The 22,046-nt window shown below is 40.9% G+C and overlaps 1 protein-coding gene and 1 pseudogene across 5 annotated transcripts in view; both read right to left on the reverse strand.

Moving 5' to 3' along the window:
• Positions 1-22,046, reverse strand: part of ELOVL7 (ELOVL fatty acid elongase 7) — a 106,948-nt gene that overhangs the window by 28,476 nt on the left and 56,426 nt on the right. For 4 of the 5 annotated variants that reach the window (XM_062211724.1, XM_062211723.1, XM_062211726.1 and 1 more), the window contains one exon: positions 6,090-6,190. In XM_062211724.1, the coding sequence (XP_062067708.1) occupies positions 6,090-6,153 (64 nt within the window). In that variant the 5' untranslated portion in view covers positions 6,154-6,190. Of the gene's footprint in view, positions 1-6,089; positions 6,191-22,046 lie in introns of those variants that run through there. The other variant, XM_062211728.1, reaches the window with a different exon arrangement.
• Positions 13,758-14,547, reverse strand: LOC133774182 (ubiquitin-conjugating enzyme E2 D3-like; annotated as a pseudogene).

A 22,046-nucleotide genomic window follows, 5' to 3' on the forward strand; every position in this document is an offset into this window, starting at 1 on the left:
AAAAGAAGACAAATGGTCAATAGATGCATGAAACAATGCTCAATGCCACTAATCACCAGGAAATGCTCTTTAAAACCACAATGAAATATCCCCTCACACATGTAAGAACAGATATCAAAAAGGCCAAAGATAACAAGTGCTGATGAGGATGTAGAGAAAAGGAAACCCTTGTACATTCCTACTGAGAATGTAAGTTGCTTGTGGCACAGTAGGTTAAGGAGCCACCTGCAATGCCAGCAACCTATATTAGTGCTGTCTTGAGTCCTGGCTGCTCCACTTCTTATCCAACTCTGTGCTAACATTCCTGCGAAAGCAGTAGAAAATGGTCTAAGTGCTTGGTCCCTGCGCTCACATGGGAGTTCCAGAAGAAGCTATTGATTCCTGCGTCAACCTGGCCCAGCCCTGGCCATTGTAGCCATTTGGAGAGTGAACCAGTGAATGTAAGATCTCTCTCTCTCTTTCAAATAAATAAATAAAATCTTTTTTAAAAAAGAAAGAAAAACTGTATAGAGACCCACAAAAAGCTAAACAAGGAATTGCAATGACTAAGCGACTACATTTCTGGGTCTATTTTAAAAGAAAATGAAATCAGTTTGTGGAAGAAATACCTGCAGTCTCATGTTGACCACATCACTATCCACAAGAGCCAAGATATGGAAACAAAATGCCCATCAACAGACAAATGGGTAGAGAAAATGTGACGTGTATATTATTCAGCCCTCGAGAAAAAAAAGGAAATCCTGTAACCTGAGACAACAGGAATGACCTTGGAGACATTATGCTAAGTGAAATAAGCCAGGCACAGAAAGATGACTATTGCATGTTCCACTCACACGTGGAATCTAAAGCAATCAAACCCACAGAGGCAGAGCAGAGGCAGTTACTGGAGGCTGGGAGGGCAGGGATAGGGTTAAAGGGTACAGGGATACGAGGGATACATTTTCTGATTTATTGCATAGCATGGTAACTATCATTAAAAATAGTGTATTGCATATTTCAGAATGGATAGGAAGATAATTTGTTCTCTACACAAATAGTCATAAGTATCTAAAGTGATAGATAAGTTAACAGGCTTAATTCAATCATTCCATATTGTAAACATATCTTAAACCATCACTTCTGAGCCCATTTTCATTTTAAAGCTGCCAAGGTGATAATTAGGAATGGTTAGAGTTAAGAAGCAGGGTTTTGGTGTGTGACCAAAGTCCCTTCCCTGTATTCAGGGCTGCAGCGTTCCCCACTCAGCTTCCCTAACAGTCCTGTATGTGGTTTCCCTGCTTCTGCCTCATCTATTCCACTATAGTTTCTTCCATAAAATTGGCAAATCCGATTTTTAAAAAATATTTATTTTATATGTCTGAAAGGCAGAGTTACAAAGAGAATGAGAAAAAGAGAGACAGACAGAGACAGAGGAGGGAGAGAGGGAGAGAGAAAGATCTTCCATTTGCTGGTTCACTCCTCAAATGGCTGCAACAGCCAAGGCTGGACCAGATGGGATCTGGGAGCTTCTTCTGGATCTCTCATGTGGGTGGAGAGGCCCAAGCACTTGAGCCATCTTCTACTGCTTTCCCAGGCACATTAGCAGGGAACTGGATTGGAAGTGGAACAGTCAGGGACTGAACTGGCACCCACATGGGATGCTGGCACTGCAGACAGCAGCTTTACCCCCTAGGTTGCAACACTAACCCCAGGAAATTCACTTTCTGAAAGTAAAGATGAACTTGGATCAGTTCCCTGCTTAAATTAGTTCTTCCTTATTGAGTAAGTAAAACCCAAGGTCTTTTGCATGACGTTCATGACTCTGGCACTGTTCACTCTTTTTGCCTTCTCTCTCAGCAGCATCACAGCTTTCTGAAGAGGACGTCCACTTCACATGACATAGTAGGCTTCTCTGGATGGGAGGCCTCTAAGTGAAATGCTGATGATGACTGGATCAGGGGAGTTAAGGAGGGGACTGCTCAATGACATTTAAAGTTAATTTTAACTCAGTCTGTGATCCCACCAATTACATTAGGCTAGGGGATAAGTGCACTTTGTTTTCCCCATACACAAAAGTCTAATGGGAGAGCGTGTCTCATATACCTTCTATTTAGCATCAGCATTGGCTTAAGTGCTATGGGCAGAGCCAAGATTAAAGCAGAGATGGAAAGCCAGACCATCTGAGAGTCTATACCCCAAGGATTATTAACGTTCTGACTTATCACTAGCTTAATAATTCTTTTCTAAGAACTTCCACGAGAGAGAGAGAGAGAGAGAGAGAGACAGAGAACAGGGAAAGTACAATGCTACATATATAGAATATTACACTTGATCTTAGCCAAAAGGCTGAGAAGCAATTACATATATAGAATATTAATGAGCTTTTCCATCAACTACTTGTAAGAGAGTGTTCCCTTAAGTAGCATGTACTAGCTCTCAAAGAGTGCACCCTTTAAGATCCTAAGCACCAATAAAATGAAGAAGCTAGAAAGAAAAGCAAACACATGCCTCAAGTATTTTTCAAAGTACTGAAGGTTCAGAGTGGCAGCGATTTGAGCCACACTCCATCTCCTTAAAAATAATCACGAGTGTGAAAAATCATTATCACCACCCAAACATTAGGAAAGTTGGTTTCTAAGCATTAAAACTTTTTCTTTTCTCCTACCATAACATCATTTCAAAACTGGGCATTTCATATTTAAGAATCCTAAGAAATCCTCTTACAGCTTTAGTATTAATTAAGCCATTTTAAAATTCTGCAGCTGTGGAATTTTCCACATGAAGTAATTACGTGTGACCACCACTTCTCCAGCAATCAGAAAACCAGTGAACGGCAGTAAGTTCCCCAAGGCCAGGATTAGGGTCAAAGCCAAGAATACACTTGAAATTCTTGGCTCTTGATCATGGATTCAGATCTTCTCAGGGTAAGCAAAGTAAAACTGAACTAGGATGGGAAGAAATAATTCCTAATGTCTCTTGGAGATCAATACTTCACCAAGCTGAAGAGAGAAAAGCAACTCTCCTGTTATATCTGATAGGGTTTTCACACACATATAAATCTCAACATAAAAACATTGCCCTACTAGACAATGACAGGAAAAAATGTGTGAGGGGAAAAATTTGAAGTGTTATGCTATATTAAAAGTATTATAAGATTAAATCCTCTAACACCTGTAACAACCACCAGCATTATTTGTGATGGGCTATTTCTCAATAACAGACCACTTCATGCACATTAAGTGTTAGCTGCTAAGTTCTATTCTCCACTCTGTTGTACAAAAATGAAACAGAGACTGACTAGGACACAAAATGTGCTCTGAAACTCCCTAGCTAGTCTACAATAGTGCCAGACCTTAAATCAGGTTTCCTTATTCAATATCTACATGCCTTCTCTACTCTCCCAAGACTTCAAATTAATAGAACTTTGGATGAGTGGGCCTTCCCTGCCTTCTCCCTGCCTCTCTCCTCTCATCTTTGCTGCAAAGCTCTTTCCAAGGCCCACCCCCTCCCTGTCTTTGACCACCTCCAGAACTTTGTCATTCCTTTCTCTGATGCAGTATTACTCAGATTTTCAATAGAAATACTCCTAAGAAAATGCAAAGTTGATTCATAGATAAAAATGGAAGTAGAATTCTGAAAAAATTCTCATATAAAAACATTATCATACATATAAATATTCACCATCATCTACACCTATTTGTCTTTTAAGTTAGGGCATTGATTTTCTGAATCTCATGGGTTCCTGCATTTGACATAGTGAACAGCAAGAGTTATATTGCAAAGGTTTTGTCCCTCCAAGTAGCTCCAGTCAAAATCTCTACTCAAGTCTACTTGGTTCTCAAATTAAAATAGAGTTTACTTTTGTTTTGAAAAGCAATGAAGTAATGGTATTTAAATTAAATACTGAATTCTATGAAAAGTATCATAAATCTTTAGAGAAGGATGACCTCTAAAGAAATGTTTATGTTCTCTGTATAATTCTATCTGTTGAAAAGCTCAAAATAAAAAATAAGAAGGACATGCAGAATAGTCACTCTCCATCCTCTTCCAGACTGAAGTGTCTCTATTTATGAAATACTAAAAACATTATTGGCAATCTTCAGGGGCAAAACCATTGAGACCTTTCTTAGTGAGATACTGAGAAAGATGCCAACCATAAAACAGTGTGTCTTAGCTAAAATAACTATAAATTGGAATATAATTTCAATTGCGATAGGTGCCAAGAGGTAGACTTTATCCTACTGAATTTGGTAGACATGTGATTTCCAGTTTACAAAGTGGTGATGGTAGGGCCAGCATTGTGATGCAGTGGGTTAAGCCACTGCATGCAATGCTGGCACCCAATATTCGAGTCTGGCGCTTACCTACAATCCAGCTCCATGATAATAACGCATTGGAAGAAGGCCCAAGTACTTGGGCTCCTGCCTCCCAGGTGGGCAACCAGGATGTATTTCCTGGCTCCTGCCTTTGGCCTGGCTCACACCTGGTTGTGGCAAACATTTGGGAGTGAACCAGCAGATGGAAGATTCTCTCTCCCTCTCTCTCTCTCTCTCTCTTTTTCTTCTCCTCCCTCTCCCTCTCTCTCTCCCTTTCTCCCTCTGTCACTCCCTCTGTCACTTTTTTCTAAAAGATAAAGTGGTGATGAAGATAAGTATGTGCAATTTAACCACAAAACTTCAAAAGTGAAATAGTAGAATACTAATCATTATCAGAAGACATAAATTCTAATCTTTTCCGACATTTATTAACCCTGACCTTGGGAATGTCATACCTCCAGGTCTTAGTTTCCTCAACTTTGAAATTAGCCAATAACTTCAAGATATCTAAACTTCACTGCAGCTTTGAGTTTTTGTGTGTTTCAAAAATTTTAATCATCTTTCTATTTCTAAAACTTTAAAATTATAAAAGAAACACATGTGATGTGATTTTTAAAAACAGATAGACATAGATAAGTAAATAAAATTGACACATAGTTCTACTACCCAGAGATAGCTGCTAACCCTCATGAAAGAAATACATGTGGTATTTTAAAACACCCTTCAGAGTGGGTGTTTGGCACAGTTGTTGAGTGGCCACTTGGAACACCTGCACTTCATATTGGAGTGTCTGGTTTGGCCTCCAGCTATTCCACTTCTGAGAAAGGTTTCTGATAATGCACACCCTGGGAAGCAACAGGAGATGGCTTGAGTATTTCGGTCCCTGACACCCACACGAGAAGCCCAGAGGGAGTTCTAGGCTTGTGGCTTCAGTCTCACCCAGCCCTGGCTATTGCAGGCATTTGGAGAATGAACAAGCTCATGGAAGACCTCTGTCTTTAAAGTGAAAATAAATAAGTAAACATTTCAAACTTGCCTTCGTTTAAATATTTGCAACTTCTTCTTATGACATTAAATCTTCTCGTAAAATATTCATTTAAAAAATGGTGAAAGTCTCAAAATCACTCAGAAGCATCCCAAGCAAATGCTCTCTGCTCTTTCTGATCTACCTCTGAGAGCTGAGACTCTTCCCTTCAAGATTCACCATAGACAGAGCCACAGTAACAGGTGGAGTCACCTTTACCTAAAATGCTTGGACCATCAAGTGTTTCAGATTTCAGAGTCTGTCAGATTTGAGAACTTCAGCAGATTTTACTGGTTGAACATTTTTCATCGGAATATCGAAATGCTCTGAAATCTGAAACTTCCTGAGTACCAACAAAATGCACAAAGGCTTCAGATATTACATTTTGGACTTCAGTTATTTTCAGATTGGGGTTACTCCACCTGTAACTGATCTCCCTTAGAAGCGTTAGGGCAGAATCAAGCCAAAAAACACTATCCATCGAAAATCAATTTAATGGCTACTTGGTTAGAATGTACCATCATGAATTAACCAGCCCCCTTTACTGGATATTTAGGCTATTTTCACTCTGGAAAACATTGTGATGAACTTCTGTGTAGCTTCATCTTTGTACAGAGCCAAAACAAAACCTTGACATTTTCTCTTCATTAGTAATAAAGGAGTGTTAAGTTGCAAAGTCTCTCATTAGGTTCCAGTGAAATTCTACTTAATATGGAAATCTGACATATGGAAGAAAGGATGAGCCTTAGTTAGGAAATCTGGCTACTCACCAGCATCTTTGAGCCAATTATCGTAAAGACGCACAGTCCTTGATGTGAGATCGCTGAAGGCCATTTTCCACAAGATTTACTGGCTCTTTTAATGGATTCTTCTATAAAACAAAACAGAAGTGAGTTTATGATCTATCAAAGCAAATAAGACAAGCTTTTAGTATACAATATTTAAAATGCTAAAAATTTAATAGGAATAACTGGCAAAACAACAAACTTCTACTGAGGATAAATGCATTAGTGGACCCTATGAAACCCTGATGCAGTTGCAAACACTTCAGATTTTCCATCCTAGGGACACCGCTCAGTTCACTGAAAAATGCTGACATTCTCTGTACAAGATACAAAGGGATCCATGATGTTAAGGATGTTCATAGGAGCATCTTCCTTCCATGGAGACAACACAGATCAGGAATGAATTGTAGCTATTGTGGCAACACTCAAGTCAATACTTGGGAGAAGAAAGCTGAAAAGATACACAAACTTCCAGAGAAAGCACACTGATCAGGTTAGCTGAGGTCTTCTATGTGAAAGAACTGTAATGTAACTGAAGTGGAGGCAGAAAGAGGGAGAGGAATATCTGTTAGTGCCAAGGAAAAGCTGCTTAGTTTATCTGGACAGACAAGGATAATTAGAAAAAAAAAAGTCTTCTGACTAAGAAAACTCATGAGGAGGGACTGGCCTTATTATATATTAAAAGATAGTACATGACCTCAACAATTAAGATAGTGTATCAGTGACATAAGAGATAAGCTATTGGAACAGAACACCTAGAAACATACTAAATGCATTTAGGAATTGAGAACTCTATTTCAGTAATTCTAAGATGTACACTTTCCCACATTTTAACATCTCTGAAATCATAGTATACCTTACAAATAGATGATGTCATAAATTAATGGTATATTTGATTCAAAGCCATATGTCTGGCAAGAATATGGAGAAAGGTTGGTGGGATGTAAATTAGTACCGTCACTATGGAAAACAGCATGAGATTCCTTTATAAACCAGAAATAGAACTGTCATATGATCCAGCAATCCCACTACTAGGTACATATCCAAAAGACATGAAAGGAATCACTGTCATCAAAGAGATTCCTGCATTACCAAGTTTACTGCAACACTGTTCATAATAGCCAAGATATGAAATCAACCAAAGTGTCCATCATCAGATAATAGATTAAAAATGTAGCATAGATACATGATGGAATGTGATTCAGCCACAAAAAAAGAATGAAATCCTGTCATTTGCAGCAAAATGGATGGAACTGAAGGACTTGTCAAGGGAAATAAGCCAGACACAGAAAGCCAAGGATGGTATGTTCTCCCTCCTATGGGAAAGCTAAAATAACCGAATCTGAACACAGAATAGTGAGTACTAGAGGCTAGGACGGGTAGGAGTGGGTGGAGGGAGTTTGGGTCACAGCCACGCTCAAAGTCAGGTGGAAGGAGTAGGTTCCTAGAGTTATAGCATAACGGGGTGATTACAGTTCACAGTCACCTGGCATATAGTCTATGAGCTAACAGAAGAAAGGAACTCCAACTCTGCAATCATAAAGAAATGTCAAAAAAGGAGAAATGCTGGCCAGCGCCGCGGCTCACTAGGCTAATCCTCCGCCTTGCGGGGCTGGCACACCAGGTTCTAGTCCCGGTCAGGGCGCCAGATTCTGTCCCAGTTGCCCCTCTTCCAGGCCAGCTCTCTGCTGTGGCCAGGGAGTGCAGTGGAGGATGGCCCAAGTTCTTGGGCCCTGCACCCACATGGGAGACCAGGAGGAAGCACCTGGCTCCTGCCATCAGATCAGCGCGGTGCACCAGCCGCAGCGCGCCTACCGCGGCGGCCATTGGAGGGTGAACCAACGGCAAAAGGAAGACCTTTCTCTCTGTCTCTCTCTCACTGTCCACTCTGCCTGCCTGTCAAAAAAAAAAAAAAAAAAAAAAAAAAAAGGAGAAATGCTGATTACCCAGATTTGATTTTATGTATCAGATATGTGTATATTTATAAATTATATTTATGTATTGAAGTGGCACACTGCAGTCCATAAATATATACAATTATTGTTAGTTCAAACATTTTTTAAAAATTACTTAATTTCAAAAAAAATAGGAAACAAGTACATCAATTTTATAATAAAAAAAGAGAAAACAAAAACAAGTTAGAGATGCATGGTAGTGATGACTGCACAATGATGTAAAGTACTTAATGCCACTGACCTTCACACAAAAAATGGTTAACATGGTAAACTTTATATTATGTATATTTACTTTATATACTTTATACAACTTTAAAAAATACTCTAGATTTGCTATAGGAAAATTCAGTTTTTTCTAGTACTTGTCTAAAATAAAATCATTTTATTTATTTAAATAAAATAAATACATACACATCTAACATAAGGTATAAGATGAATGAATACATATGTTATATTGTAAAGGTAGTATTTCAAATCAGTGGACACTGAGTTATCAGAGGTCATTCAATAAAAGATGTGGTGAAACTGAATTGTCATCTGAAAGAAAAAGCTCAATCCAAATACTATATTACAAACCAAGATAAACTCCAAACAGACCAAAGATTTAAATAGGAAAAACAGAATCATGGACGCATCAGATGATGACTGGGAAAAGACTTTAATAACCTGGGAGTGGGGAAGGCCTTTTTAACCATGACTTAAAATCCAGAAGATGCAAGAGAAGGTAGCACACGGCACCACGTGAAGGTCGGAAAGAAATGCAGAAGTTTTGCAAGAACAAAGAGCGGGAGGAGCGGCACGCAGAGCAAAAAGGAAAAGGCAGCCAACCGTGACCATTAGCAAGGGACAGGGAAGTCCAGCAGGGAGTCACCAGCTGCAGGGTGGTGACAGCCCCGCCAGGTGATGGTACAGCAGGTGATTTCTCTCTGGGCTATAACTCCCGGAGATCAGAGGTCAGACGCAGTCAGATGCAGGAAGGAAAAACTGCTGAGATAAGAAATTAATTTCTTAGTAAGAATTCAAACACTGCTAAGGGAACTTCCACCTAGGTACTAATCCCTGCATTTCCTGATATTCCTCTCCCCACCCTCCCCATCCCTTTAGACTGGGGTAAAAACACAGCCTCAAAGATGTGGTGAGCGCTGGACAGAAAGATCTGGCTGCTTTAGTGTGTTCCTTCCCAGAGATCCTGTAAGCGGGAGACTACAGAAAGGCAAGCAGGAACCTTTAAGTACATTAAAATGTGAGTTGCAGGGGTGGAGAACCTTTTTTCTGCCCAAGGCCATTTGGACAGCACGACATCATGCATGGGCCGTAGAACATTATCAAGTTACAAAACAACCTGCTATAGATATATTGAATTTCGAGTCCTGCCTGCGGGTGCCATGGGAGGGCCAAACAGAATGATTTGTGGGGCCTTGTATGGCCTGCAGACAGGATGCTCCACATACCCGCAGATAAAGATTTCTGTAAGATAGGGTTTCACAACCTTGACAGCACTGGCACTTGACTACATAATTTTGTGTGTGTGTGTCCGTATGTGTACATTTATTTATTTATTTGAAAGGCAGGGTTACAGAGAGAAAGAGAGAGAGATTTTCCATCCTCTGGTTCACTCCCCAAATGGCTGCAAAGGCCAGGGATGGGCCAGGCCGAAGCTAGGAATCAGGAACTTCATCTGGGTCTCCCACGTGGGTGCAGGAGCCCAAACACAAGGGCCATCTTCTGCTGCTTTCTCAGGCACATTAGCAGGAAGCTGGATTGGAAGTGGAGCAGTCAGGGACTGAACTGGCACCCACGTGGGATGCCAGCCTCCTAGGCAGCAGCTTAACCAGCTATGTCACAATGCCAGCCCCAAGGACCAAGTAATTCTTATTTGTAGAGAGCCAGCTTGAGCCTTGTAGGATGTTTAAACCAAGCCTATATTCTACTCACCAGATGCCGGGAACATATCCTTCCTGGTTGAACCAACCCAAAAGGTTTCCAGAAATGACCAAATGCCCCCCAAAGGGGCAAACCATCCCAGGTTGACAATCACTGGTTTAAAGTTAACTTCCAACACGTATTCACCCAAATCACAGTAGTTTACTTCAGGGTAATCACTTTGGCAATTACACATTTATTTCAGTGATGCTGTTGTCCATAATAATTTTTTGGAGTTACTCATTATAAATCAATTCAAAGTTTTTCAGAATTTCATTTAGATGGCTTTAAGGGAGAAAAGTTGTATACTGCTTCTAAACAGCAAGTCCAAGAGTGAATGTTTGGTGCAGCAGCTCCCACATTGAAGTCTCTGGTTTGAGCCCTGGCTACCCTGCTTCTGATTCTGGCTTCTTGCTAACTCACAACCTGAGAACCAGCTGATGATGGATCAAGTGTTTGGGTCCCTGGCACCCATGTGCGAGACCCAAATTGAGTTACGAGTTCCCAGTTTGAACTGGCACAGCACTGGCTGTTGTGAGCATTTGAGGGAGTGAACCAGTGGGCAGAAGATATTTATATCTCTGCCATTCAAATCTAATGAAAATAAGTAAATAAAAATTGGGCCAGCACTGTGGCACAGCAGGTTTAAGTTACTGCTGTGACACCAGCATCCCATATTAGAGTGTCAGTTGTTTGAGTCCTGGCTCCTCTGTTTATAATCCAGCTCCCTGCTAAAGCGCCTGGGAAAGCAGTAGATGATGGTCCAAGTACTTGGGCCCCTGCCACCCACGTGGGAAAACTGGATGGAGTTCCAGCTCCATCAGCCTGGCCCAGCCCCAGTAGCTACTGCCATTTGGGGAGTAAACCAGGGGATGGAAGATCAACTTCTCTCTCTTTCATTCTCTCTCTCTCTCTCTCACTTTCTCTCTCTTCTCTTCCTTTTGAATAAGTAAATCTTAAAAAAAAATTTTAAATGACCTTCATAATTAATCAAAAGTTAAAAATGGTTTTGAAGGTAAACAGAGCAAGCAGGGTGCCCCGTGAACCAGCAGGGTGGCAGTAGGGAGCTCAGGATTTATGCGACGAGGACAATTCCAAAGGAACAAATCCACAAATGTATATGGCTATGACACTATTAGTGGAATAAATATATAGTAGCCCAAGGTGACTCTTTTTGATAAAAATACTCATTTAGATGTATATATTTCAGCAAGACAGTTTTTTATAGAAAGCTTTTATTTAATAAATATAAATTTCATAAGTACAACTTTTGGATTAGAGTGGTTCTTCCCCCCATACTCGCTCTCTCACCCCCAAACCATCCCACCTCCTACTCCCTCTCCCATCCCATTCTTCATTAAGATTCATTTTTAATTATCTTTATATACAGATCAACTCTATGCTAAGTAAAGATTTCAACAGTTTGTATCCACACAGACACACAAAGTATAAAGTACTGTTTGAATACTAGTTTTACCATTAATTCGCATAGTACAACACATTAAGGCAGAGGTCCTACATGGGGAACAAGTGCACAGTGACTCCTGTTGTTGATTTAACAATTGACACTCTTATTTATGATGTCAGTAATCACCCGAGGCTCTTGTCATGAGTTGCCAAGGCTATGGAAGCCTCTTGAGTCCACAAACTCTGACATTATTTAGACAAGGCCATAATCAAAGTGGAAGTTCTCTCCTCCCTTCAGAGAAAGGTACCTCCTTCTTTGATGGCCTGTTCTTTCCACAGAGATCTTTCCTGTAGGTCATTTTTTGCCACAGTGTCAGCAAGACAGTTTAGATCCTCTTGTCTTTACCATCTCTCATTAAGAGAAAAGCTGAGTCTGGAATGTTGAACAGATTCAGTGAAAAACTATCTCAAACGACAAATTTTTGCATTTGTTAATTACTATACATATATGTATTGTGTATACCAGGACACACACACACACACACATGTATACAAAGCAAAAATATATGTCCATTATACCCACAACACAGGATTTTGAATTTTGACATCTCATGTATATATTAACATATCTCTCCTTAGTATTTACTTTTAAAAATTCATTTGAAAGACAGAGAGACATAGAGACTGATGAATAAATTTTCTATTCAGTGATTCACTCCTCAAATACAATAGCTAGGGCAGGGGTAAACTGATACCAGGAGCCTGGAACTCAAACCAGGTCTCCAACGTGGGCGGCAAGGACCAAGAACCTGGGCAATCCTGCTGTGTCCCAGAGCACAGAGTAGCAAGAAACTGGAATTGGGAGCAGAGCTGGGGTTTAAACCCAGGTACTCTGATATAGGATGTGGGTGTTCCAATCAGGGACTTAGCTGTTGCATGAAAAACCCACCCCTGGTATTCGCCTTATCATTGCCTCGCTCCTTTTTGCCACTTCTGTTTATGTAATAGCTAGGCTATACACATCACTGTGGGAATAAACAATAGCAGAAGGCAAAGGAACACAGTTTTATCCTAGCTTTTGGGTTACAAAAGCTTAGACATTTAGCCATACAGAAGAACTCAGGGCACAGATAGGTTTCTATACCTCCTGGCAGAGCAAAGCATCCTCAGGCTTGGGGCAGGGAGAGTGAGAGGCAAAGCAATTAGTACAGATCCCAGAGAGGACAATAAGCCCTGAAGAGACAACAGGTAGGGTGAAAGGAACAGACAGCAAGGGGGTCAGTCCCTTTGGCGGGGGTACAAATGGGACAGGTGGCCAATGGGGCCTTAAGCAATCATAAAGAAGTGGTTTTTTGCTCCAGCATGATGCAAGAGTGGTGAAAAGACCTCTGAACACCCTTGATAAACATGGAAGTGTTGCAGAAGAGCTAAAGAAAATGAAAGAGTACCACAGGTAGAAAATTTGTACACATCTTGAGACACCTGCTAGGACACGTGGTTAAGAAACAATTGATAGGACTACGGATATCTCAGGGGGTTGAATATAGACAGAAAACATGAATGATTAAAAGACTCCACCTCCCAAATACCTTGATATATCAATAAGTTTCCTGCAATTTGCTGAAAGTGGATGGGAAGAGGAACACATAAATTAGATTTAACTTAAGTAAGTATCATCTCAAAGAATAAAGGTTTGAAATAAAAATAAATCTTAAATTAGAAGATGAACCTTAAGTCAAAATTATACAACAGGGAATGTCATTATATAAAGTTACTTCAAAAAAGGTTGTGGGAAATGAAATTTTTTTTCCATTGGTTTATGCAACTTTATTGAAGAAAAATAATTACTAGCAGAGCTATTAGTTGATCACTTGACAACTTGCATCATTTATTCAATGCTATATTAAACAGTGTATTGGAAGATAGATTAACTAATAGATCCAAGCCTCCTAACAATTTAAATGAAAATTACAAAATATTTGAGACCCTATTTTGAATACAAAGGGTGTTTGACTTCCAATTTCCATTCTCTGTAGAACAAGAACAGGGCATTCCTTTATTGACATGCATAAAATACATCACATTTTCTGTTCTGCTGATGCTATAAATTCAATACCAATTCTCCAGCCACATCAGTTATGAGCATAAAGTCTATCATGTAACCTCAGATCTCTAACAGTGGAAGGCTTAAACAAGGATGGATGCTGCTAGAATAATGCTGCTTCCTTTGATGTGACAACTGGGCATCCATCGCCCTACCTCTCAGATGATTTCTCCAGCATATTAGAGCAGTGAGGAAGGGTTTCAGTCTCATAACCAAGTTAGAGTGAAGACATTGGCTACATAATATACATGCTCCATTTTTTTAAAAAATTCTGAATCTTGGGTAACTGTTCTCCTGTAACTACTTTACAGTTTCTAAAAGCAGTTATTGTCCAAAGCTGGAAGAACTTAAGTCTTCTCAGATGAGCATGTGAATGAATGGAGGGAGGTAAACAAAAAATAAAATTAAAAAAGATGAGGTCTGATAGGGGAGCAGCCGGATAAGAAAATCAAAAAAGGAACAGTAATTTAAAGTTTATTCCAGCTATAATACAGGTTATTCTGACTTTAAGGTAGCATCACATGGCATACTTCTGAGTCCATTCCCGAGATATTCTGTTGTACTTATCTCTGTCTGTTTTATAGATCCATGCAATCTCTGGCACTAGGGGGTCATCTGGGTTTGGATCACATAGCAGTGAACAAATGGATAAAAGAACATTAGAAATAGTTAAAGCAGGAGACCACTGTGATCTTAGAATATCGAGACAAATGCTGCCATTACTGTTAATATTTGGATGATAAATTCTTGTTGTAAATGCAACCTTAGGTGGTTTGAAGGGGTAGTCTGTAGGAAAATGAACTGTCAAAAAGACAAGCCTTGATATGGGCTGTCATTAGGTCCCATAATTGTGGCTTGCCAGTGAAACATATCATCCCCAACTGGACCTGCAGAACATTGTGCTGGAGGGTCACGGGCCAAATCACTAAGTTCCTTATTAATCCGTTTCAGCGCCATAGTCTGTGCTTTTAGTCTGGCTCCTCTCTCCCTCTCTCGGTGTATGCTCAGAGGTCCGGCCAAAACTCTTGATTATCCGGGCGGCGGGGAAGGATTGTCTCTTTTTTAAAAAAGATTTATTTTATTTATTTGAAAAGTAGAGTCACAGAGTGGAAGAGGAAGAGGTAGAGGCAGAGAGAGAGAGGTCTTCCATCCCCTGGTTCACTCCTCAAATGGCCTCTACAGCCAGGGCTGGGCTAGGCCAAAGCCAGGAGCCAAGAGCTTCATCCAGGTCTCCCATATAGATGCAGGGGCCCAAGGACTTGAGCCATCTTTTACTGCTTTCCTAGGCATATTAGCAGGGAGCTAGATGGGAAATTAGCGGGGACAGCTGGGTCTCAAAGCTGCACCTTTATGGGATGCTGGCAATGCAGGCAGCAGCTTAACTCGCTGTGCCACAGTGCCGTTCACACAAAATGGAAATTAAACACTTTTAATTTGGTGCAAAAACATTTTGAAATTCATGTATAGTTTTTCATTATACACAAATTTCATAAACTTTCTGAATACCCTTCGTATAATGACAAAGGAGTCAATTCATCAAGAGGATATGACAATTGTAAATAGATATACACCCAATATTGGAAAGTCTAAATGTATGAAGCAAATATGATAGGGCTGAAGGGAAAACAGACTGCAATGCAATAATAATGGAAGACTTCAGTACCCGACTTTAAACATTGCATAAATTATCCAGACAGAAAATCAATAAGGAAACATTAGACTTGACGTAAACTTTAGTTGACATGGACCTAACAGTTATGCACAAAACATTCTATCCAAAAGCAGCAGAGTATACAATTGCTCAAGTGCATTCTACAGAACAGACCCTACATTGTGCCATAAAACAAGTCTTACCAATTTTAAGAAGACAGAACACCATTTCAAACCACGTGCTGTGTAACTAGAAATCAACTCCAGCAGGGAAACAAGAATTCACAGCTATGTGGGAAGGAAGCAACATTCTCCTGAACAACAATGGTTTGAAGAAATCAAACAGGGCAATTTAAAAATACCTCGAAACAAATGAAAATAGACACACAACTTACTACCAAAACTAACGGAGTACAGCAAAAGCAGTTGTAAAAGGGACTTTACTAGTGATAAATGCCTATATTTAAAAAAGAAAGATCTCGAAGAACTAACCTAACATTACACCCAGGGAACTAGAAAAAGAACAAGTATGTCTAAAGTCAGCAAAAAGAAGGAAATTAAAAAGGTCAGAGAAGAAATGAGTGAAATAGAGACTAGAAAAATATCAATGAAAGTAAGAGTTGGTTTTCTGAAAAGTAAACGAAGTTGACAAATCTTTGCCCAGACTAAGAAAAAAGAAATGAAATCAGAAGTGAAAGAGGAAGGGCCAGTGCTGTGATGCAGTGGGTAAAGCTGCTGCCTGCAGTGCCAGTATTCCATATGAGGGCTGGTTCTAGTCCCTGCTGCTCCACTTCTGACCCAGCTCTCTGCTATGGCCTGGGAAAGCAGTCGAAGGTGGCCCAAGTCCTTGGGCCCCCGAACCCAAGTGGGAGACCCAGAAGAAGCTCCTGGTTCCTGGCTTCAGATAGGCACGGCTCTGGCTGTTGTGGTCATTTGGGAAGTGAACCAGCAGATGGAAGACCTCTCCACCCACCCACCCCCTGCCTCTGCCTTTGTAACTCCACCTTTCAAATAAATAAATAAATCTTAAAAAAAATAAAGAAATGAAAGAGGAGACATTACAACTGTTACCACAGTTGTCTTCAAAGGACCATAGAAACTATTATGAACAGTTACACATCAACAAATCCTAGGAAAAACTCAGTAAATTCCTGAAGCATACAACCCACCAGGACAACCTCCTTAATCATGAAAAAATAGAAAATATGAGCACACTAATAACGAGTAGAGATTACATCAGGCACAAGTGTTGTGACATAGTGGATTCAGATGCCACTTGCGATGCCTGCATCCCATATCAGAATGCCTGGCTTGTGTCCTGTCTACCGTGCTTCCAATCCAACTTCCTGCTAATGCACCTGGGAGGCAGCAAATGGTGGGCCAAATGTTTAGTCTCCTGCCAAAAATACATCCCTGCCATCTCCATGGGAGAGCTGGATTGAGTTCCTGACTCTCAGTTTCAGGCTAGCTCACTCTGGGCCATGTGAGCACTTAGGGAGTGAATTACTGTATGGGAGCTCGCTCTCTCTCTCTCTGTCTCTCTCTCTCTCTCTTTCTTTCTCTCTCTCTCTCTGCCTCTAAAATTAAAAAAAAAAAAAACAGAAAACTTCTCAAAGTCCAGGTCTTGATGGCCTCACTGCTTAATTCTACTAAATATTTAAAGAAGAAATAATACCAATCCTGTGAAACTTTTTTTTTAATTTATTTTTATTTATTTGAAAGACAGAGTTACAGAGAGAGAGGTCTTCCATTTGTTGGTTCACTCCCCAGATGGCCACAAAGGCTGGAGCTGCACCTATCTGAAGCCAGGAGCTTCTTTTGGGTCTCCCATGTGGGTGCAGGGGCCCAAGGACTTGGGCCACCTTCTACTGCTATCCCAGGCCATAGAAGAGAGCTGGATCAGAAGAGGAGCAGCCAAGACTAGAACCAGCGCCCATATGGGACTCCGGTGCTTCAGGCCAAGGCTTTAACCCACTGCACCACAGCGCTGGCCCCTGTGAAACTCTTCAAAAAAAAAACTGAAGAGGAGGATATACTTCAAAACTCACTTTACAGAGTGGGTGTTTGGTGCAGGTGTTAAGTCAGTCACTGGGGCCAGTGTGGTGGCACAGTAGGTTAATTCTCTGCCTGCAGCGCCGGCATCCCATATGGGCACCGGTTCAAGTCCTGGCTACTCCAGTTCTGATCCAGCTCTCTGCTGTGGCCTGGGAAAGCAGTGGAAGATGGCTCAAGCACTTGGACCCATGCACCCATGTGGGAGACTCCAAAGAGGCTCCTGGCTTCGGATCAGCCCAGCTATGGCCATTGCAACCATTTGCGGAGTAAACCAGTGGATGGAAGACCTTTCTCTCTCTCTCTCCTCTTACTGTCTGCAACTCTAGCTCTCAAATGAATTTTTTTTAATGAGGTTTTTTTTGTTTTTTTTTTTGTTTTGTTTTTTTGTTTTTTTTTTTAAGTCAGTCACTACTTGAGATGCTTGCCTCCCAAATGGAAGTCCTGGCTACGCTCCTTCTGATCCAGCCTCCTGTTAAGGTGCACCCTGGGAGTCAGCAAGGAACGGTTCAAGTACTTGGGTCTCTGCCACCTGTGTGGAAGATTCAGTTGCAGTTCCGCGTTCCTGGCTTTGGCCTGGCCCCGCCCCAACCATTGCAGGCATAGATGGTCTATGGATAGTGGACAGAACTTCTCTCTCTCTCTCTCTCTCTCTCTCTGCCTTTCAAGTAAAATGAAAATAAATAAATAATTTCTTCAAAATCCTATTTTATGAGGCCAGCAATACCTGAACCAAAGATCCCAGAAAAGAAAACTATAGGCTACTGTCCCTGATTGAACACAGATATAAATCCCAACAAAATACTAGCAAACCAAATTCAAAAGCATATTCCAACGGTCATTTAACATGATCAAGGGGGGATTTATTCCTGAGACACAGCACGGTTCAATAAATATAAATCAACAAATGTGATATACACAGGAACAGGAAAAAGACCAAAAACCATATAATCATTTCAATATATGCCTTTGACAAAATTCAACCCCCTTTCATGATAAAAGAAAAAAACCCTCAACAAGTTAGGTTCAGAAGAACTTTACTTCAATACAGTGAAGGCTATAGATTGAAAAGCTCACAGCTAACATCATCCTCCATGGTGACAAGTGAAGCTTTTCCTCCAAGACTGGGAACAAGATAAGGATGGCCACTCTCATCGCTTCTATTCAACATAGCACTAAGTCCTGCCCAGAGCAAGGAAAAAGAAATAAAAGGCATCCAGCTCTGAAAAGAAGAAGTTGTCTCTATTTGAAAGAACATAACCTTCTATCTAAAAATCCCCAAAAATTCCAGTAGAAAACCATTAGAAATAATAAATGAAGTCAATGAAGTTGCAGGATATAATACCAATATTCATAAATCAGTACTGCCTCTATATACTATTTTTATTTATATAAAAGATTTATTTATTCATTAGAAAGGCAGAGTTACAGAGAGGCAGAGGCACAGAGAAAGAAAGAAGTCTTCCATCCGTTGGTTCACTCCCCAAATGGCTGCCTCAGCCAGAGCTGTGCTGATCCAAAGCCAGGAGCCAGGAGCTCCTTCAGGGTCTCCCATGCAGGTGCAGGAACCCAAGGATTTGGGCCATCTTCCACTGCTTTCCCAGGCCATTGCAGAGAGCTGGATCAGAAGTGGAGCAGCCAGGACTTGAACCGGCTCCCATATTGGATGCTGGCACAGCAGGTGGTGGCTTTACCCATGATGCCACGTGCCAGCCCCTCTAAATGCTATTTTTTTAACTTTTATTTAATGAATATAAATTTCCAATGTACAGCTTATGGATTACAATGGCTTCTCCCCCCATAACTTCCCTCTCACCTGCAACCCTCCCCTCTCCTGCTCCCTCTCCCCTTCCATTCACATCAAGATTCATTTTCAATTCTCTTTATAAGCAGAAGATCAGTTTAGTATATATTAAGTAAAGACTTCAACAGTTTGCACCCACATAGCAACACAAAGTGAAAAATACTGTTTGAGTACTAGTTATAGCATTAAATCACAATGTACAGCACATTAAGGATAGAGATCCTACATGAGGAGTAAGTGCATAGTGACTCCTGTTGTTGACTTAACAAATTGACACTCTTGTTTATGGCATCAGTAATCACCCTAGGCTCTTGACATGAGTTGCCAAAGCTATGGAAGCCTTTTGAGTTCACTGACTCTTATCATATCTAAATGCTATTTTTAAAAAAGCTTGTCTATACACTAACCACAAATGATCCAAAACAGAAATTAACAAAATCTCATTTACAATAGTTATAATAAATACTTAAAGAATAAACTAAACTAAGAAATTAAAGACCTGTATACTAAAGTCTATAAAACATTGCTGAGAAAAATTTAAGATGATGCAAATAAAGATATTGCTTGTTCTTGGATTGGAAGAATTAATATTGTTAAAATGTTCAAATTACTCAAATCAGCCTACACATATAATGTAACCCTTATCAAAATACCAAAGAAATGTTTCACAGAAATAGAAAAAACAATCACACATGCATATGGAACCACAAAATCCCTGGGATAGTCAACGCAAATCTGAGAGCCAAAAGAACAAAGATAGAGGGCTAGCGCTGTGGTGCAGTGGGATAAGCCTCTGCCTGCAGCACTGCCATCCAATATGGGTGCCAGTTCTAGTCCCAGCTGCTCCTCTTCCAATCCTCTGATCTTCCTATGGCCTAGAAAAGCAGTGAAGGATGGCCCAAGTGCTTGGGCCCCTGCATCCGTGTGGGAGACTGGAAGAAGCTCCTGGCTCTTGGCTTAAGATCAGCTCAGCTCTGGCCCTTGCAGCCATTTGGGGAGTGAACTAGCGAATGGAAGACCTTTCTCTCTGTCTCTCCCTCTCTCTGTCTGTAACTCTACCTCTCAAATAAATAAATTAAATCTTTAAAAAATAATAACAAAGCTGGAGACATCGCTGTATCTAATTTCAAAATACACTACAAGGCAATAGTAATCAAAACAACGTGGTACTGGCTGGCGCTGCATCGTGGAAGGTTAAGCACCTGTCTTCAGTGCCAGCATACCATATCGGTGCTGGTTTGAGTCCCAGCTGCTCCACTTCCAGTCCAGCTTTCTGCTAATGTGCCTGGGAAAGCAGTAGAAGATGGTCCAAGTACTTGAGCCATTTCATCCATGTGGGAGACCTGGAAGAAGCTCCTGGCTCCTGGCTTTATCCTGGTTCAGCCCTGGTTGTTGTGGCCACAAAGGGAGTGAACCAGCCAGTGGAAGACTCCCCCCGCCCCACTCTGCCTTTGCCTCTCTGTAACTCCACCTTGCAAATAAATAACTAAATCTTAAAAAAATCCCAATATAGTGCTTACATAAAACAAATATCAGTAGAACAGAATAACGAGCCCCAAAATAAACCCAGGCTTTTATTATCAACTGATTTTAAATAAAATTACAAAGAACACACAACAGGGAAAGGACAGTTTTCAATAACGAGTTGTTGGAGCAACTTCATATCCACATACAGTTAAATAAAATTAGACCATTATCTGACATTGTATACAGAAATAAACTCAAGGGGCCAGCCTTGTTGCATAGCAGGTTAAGTTGCCACCTGCAATGCCAGTATCCCAGAAGAGGGCTGGTTTGAGTCCTGCCATTTCACTTCCCATCCCTCTCCTTGAAATGTGCCTGGGAAAGCAGCAGATGATGGCCCAAGTACTTGGGCCTCTGCCACCCACAAGGGAGACCCAGATGGAATTCCAAGCTCCTGGCTTCAGTCAGGCCCAGCCCTGGCTGTTACAACCATTTGGAGAGTGACTCAGTGGATGGAAGAGCTTTCTCTCGCTCTCTCTCTGTAAGTCTGCCTTTCACATAAATAAATATCTTTAAAAAATAAATAAACTCAAATTTGATTAAAGATTTAAATATAACATCTGGAACTGCAAAGCATAGGAGGAAAGCTCTATGACACTGCTATGAGCAAGGATTTGATGGGTATCACACGAATGCACAGGCAACAAAAGCAAAAAATATTACGGGGTCGGCGCTGTGGCATTGTAGGTTAATCCTCTGCCTGTAGTGCCGGCATCCAATATGGGTGCAGGTCCTAGTCCTGGCTGCTCCTCTTCCCATCTAACTCTCTGCTATGGCCTAGGCAAGCATTAGAAGATGGCCCAAGTGCTTGGGACCCTGCACCTGCTTGGAGACCCCAAAGAAGCTCCTGGCTCCTGGCTTCAGATGGGCAAAATTCCAGCCATTGCAGCCATTTGGGGAGTGAATCAGCGGATGGAAGTCCTCTCTGTCTCTCTCCCTGTCTGTAACTCTACCTCTCAAGTAAATAAATAAATACTTTTTAAAAAATTACATTGAGCTCTGTACAGCAAAGGAAAAAATAAATAGAATGAAGAGATAATCACAGAATGGGAGCAATATTTTTGCAAATTTCTTAAACCTAACAAGGGGTTAATATACTAAATATATGTATATATATGGAAGTCAAAAGGGAATCCTTACTCACTGTTGGTTGCTATGTCAGTTAGTACAGTCATTATGGGAAATAGTATGAAGTTTCCTCAAAAAATTAATAATACAACTATCATATGATCCAGCAAATCCACTGCTGGGTTATATACAAAGAAAATGTATCAGTATGTTAAAGAGACAGCTGCAGGGCCAGCTCCATGTTAATATGCCTAGGAAAGCAGTGGAAAGTAGCCCAAGCACTTGGGCCCCTGCACTCATGTGGGAAATCTGGAAGAAGCTCCTGGCTCCTGGCCTTGGCCTGGCCCAGCCCCAGCCACTGTGGCTATTTGGGGAGTGAACCAGAGATGGAAGATAGATCGATTGATCTCTCTCTCTCTCTCTCTCTCTCTCTGTGTGTGTGTGTGTGTAACTCT

Source organism: Lepus europaeus, chromosome 15 (genome assembly GCF_033115175.1).
Source record: "Lepus europaeus isolate LE1 chromosome 15, mLepTim1.pri, whole genome shotgun sequence".
In the NCBI taxonomy this organism is placed as follows: Eukaryota; Metazoa; Chordata; class Mammalia; order Lagomorpha; family Leporidae; genus Lepus; species Lepus europaeus.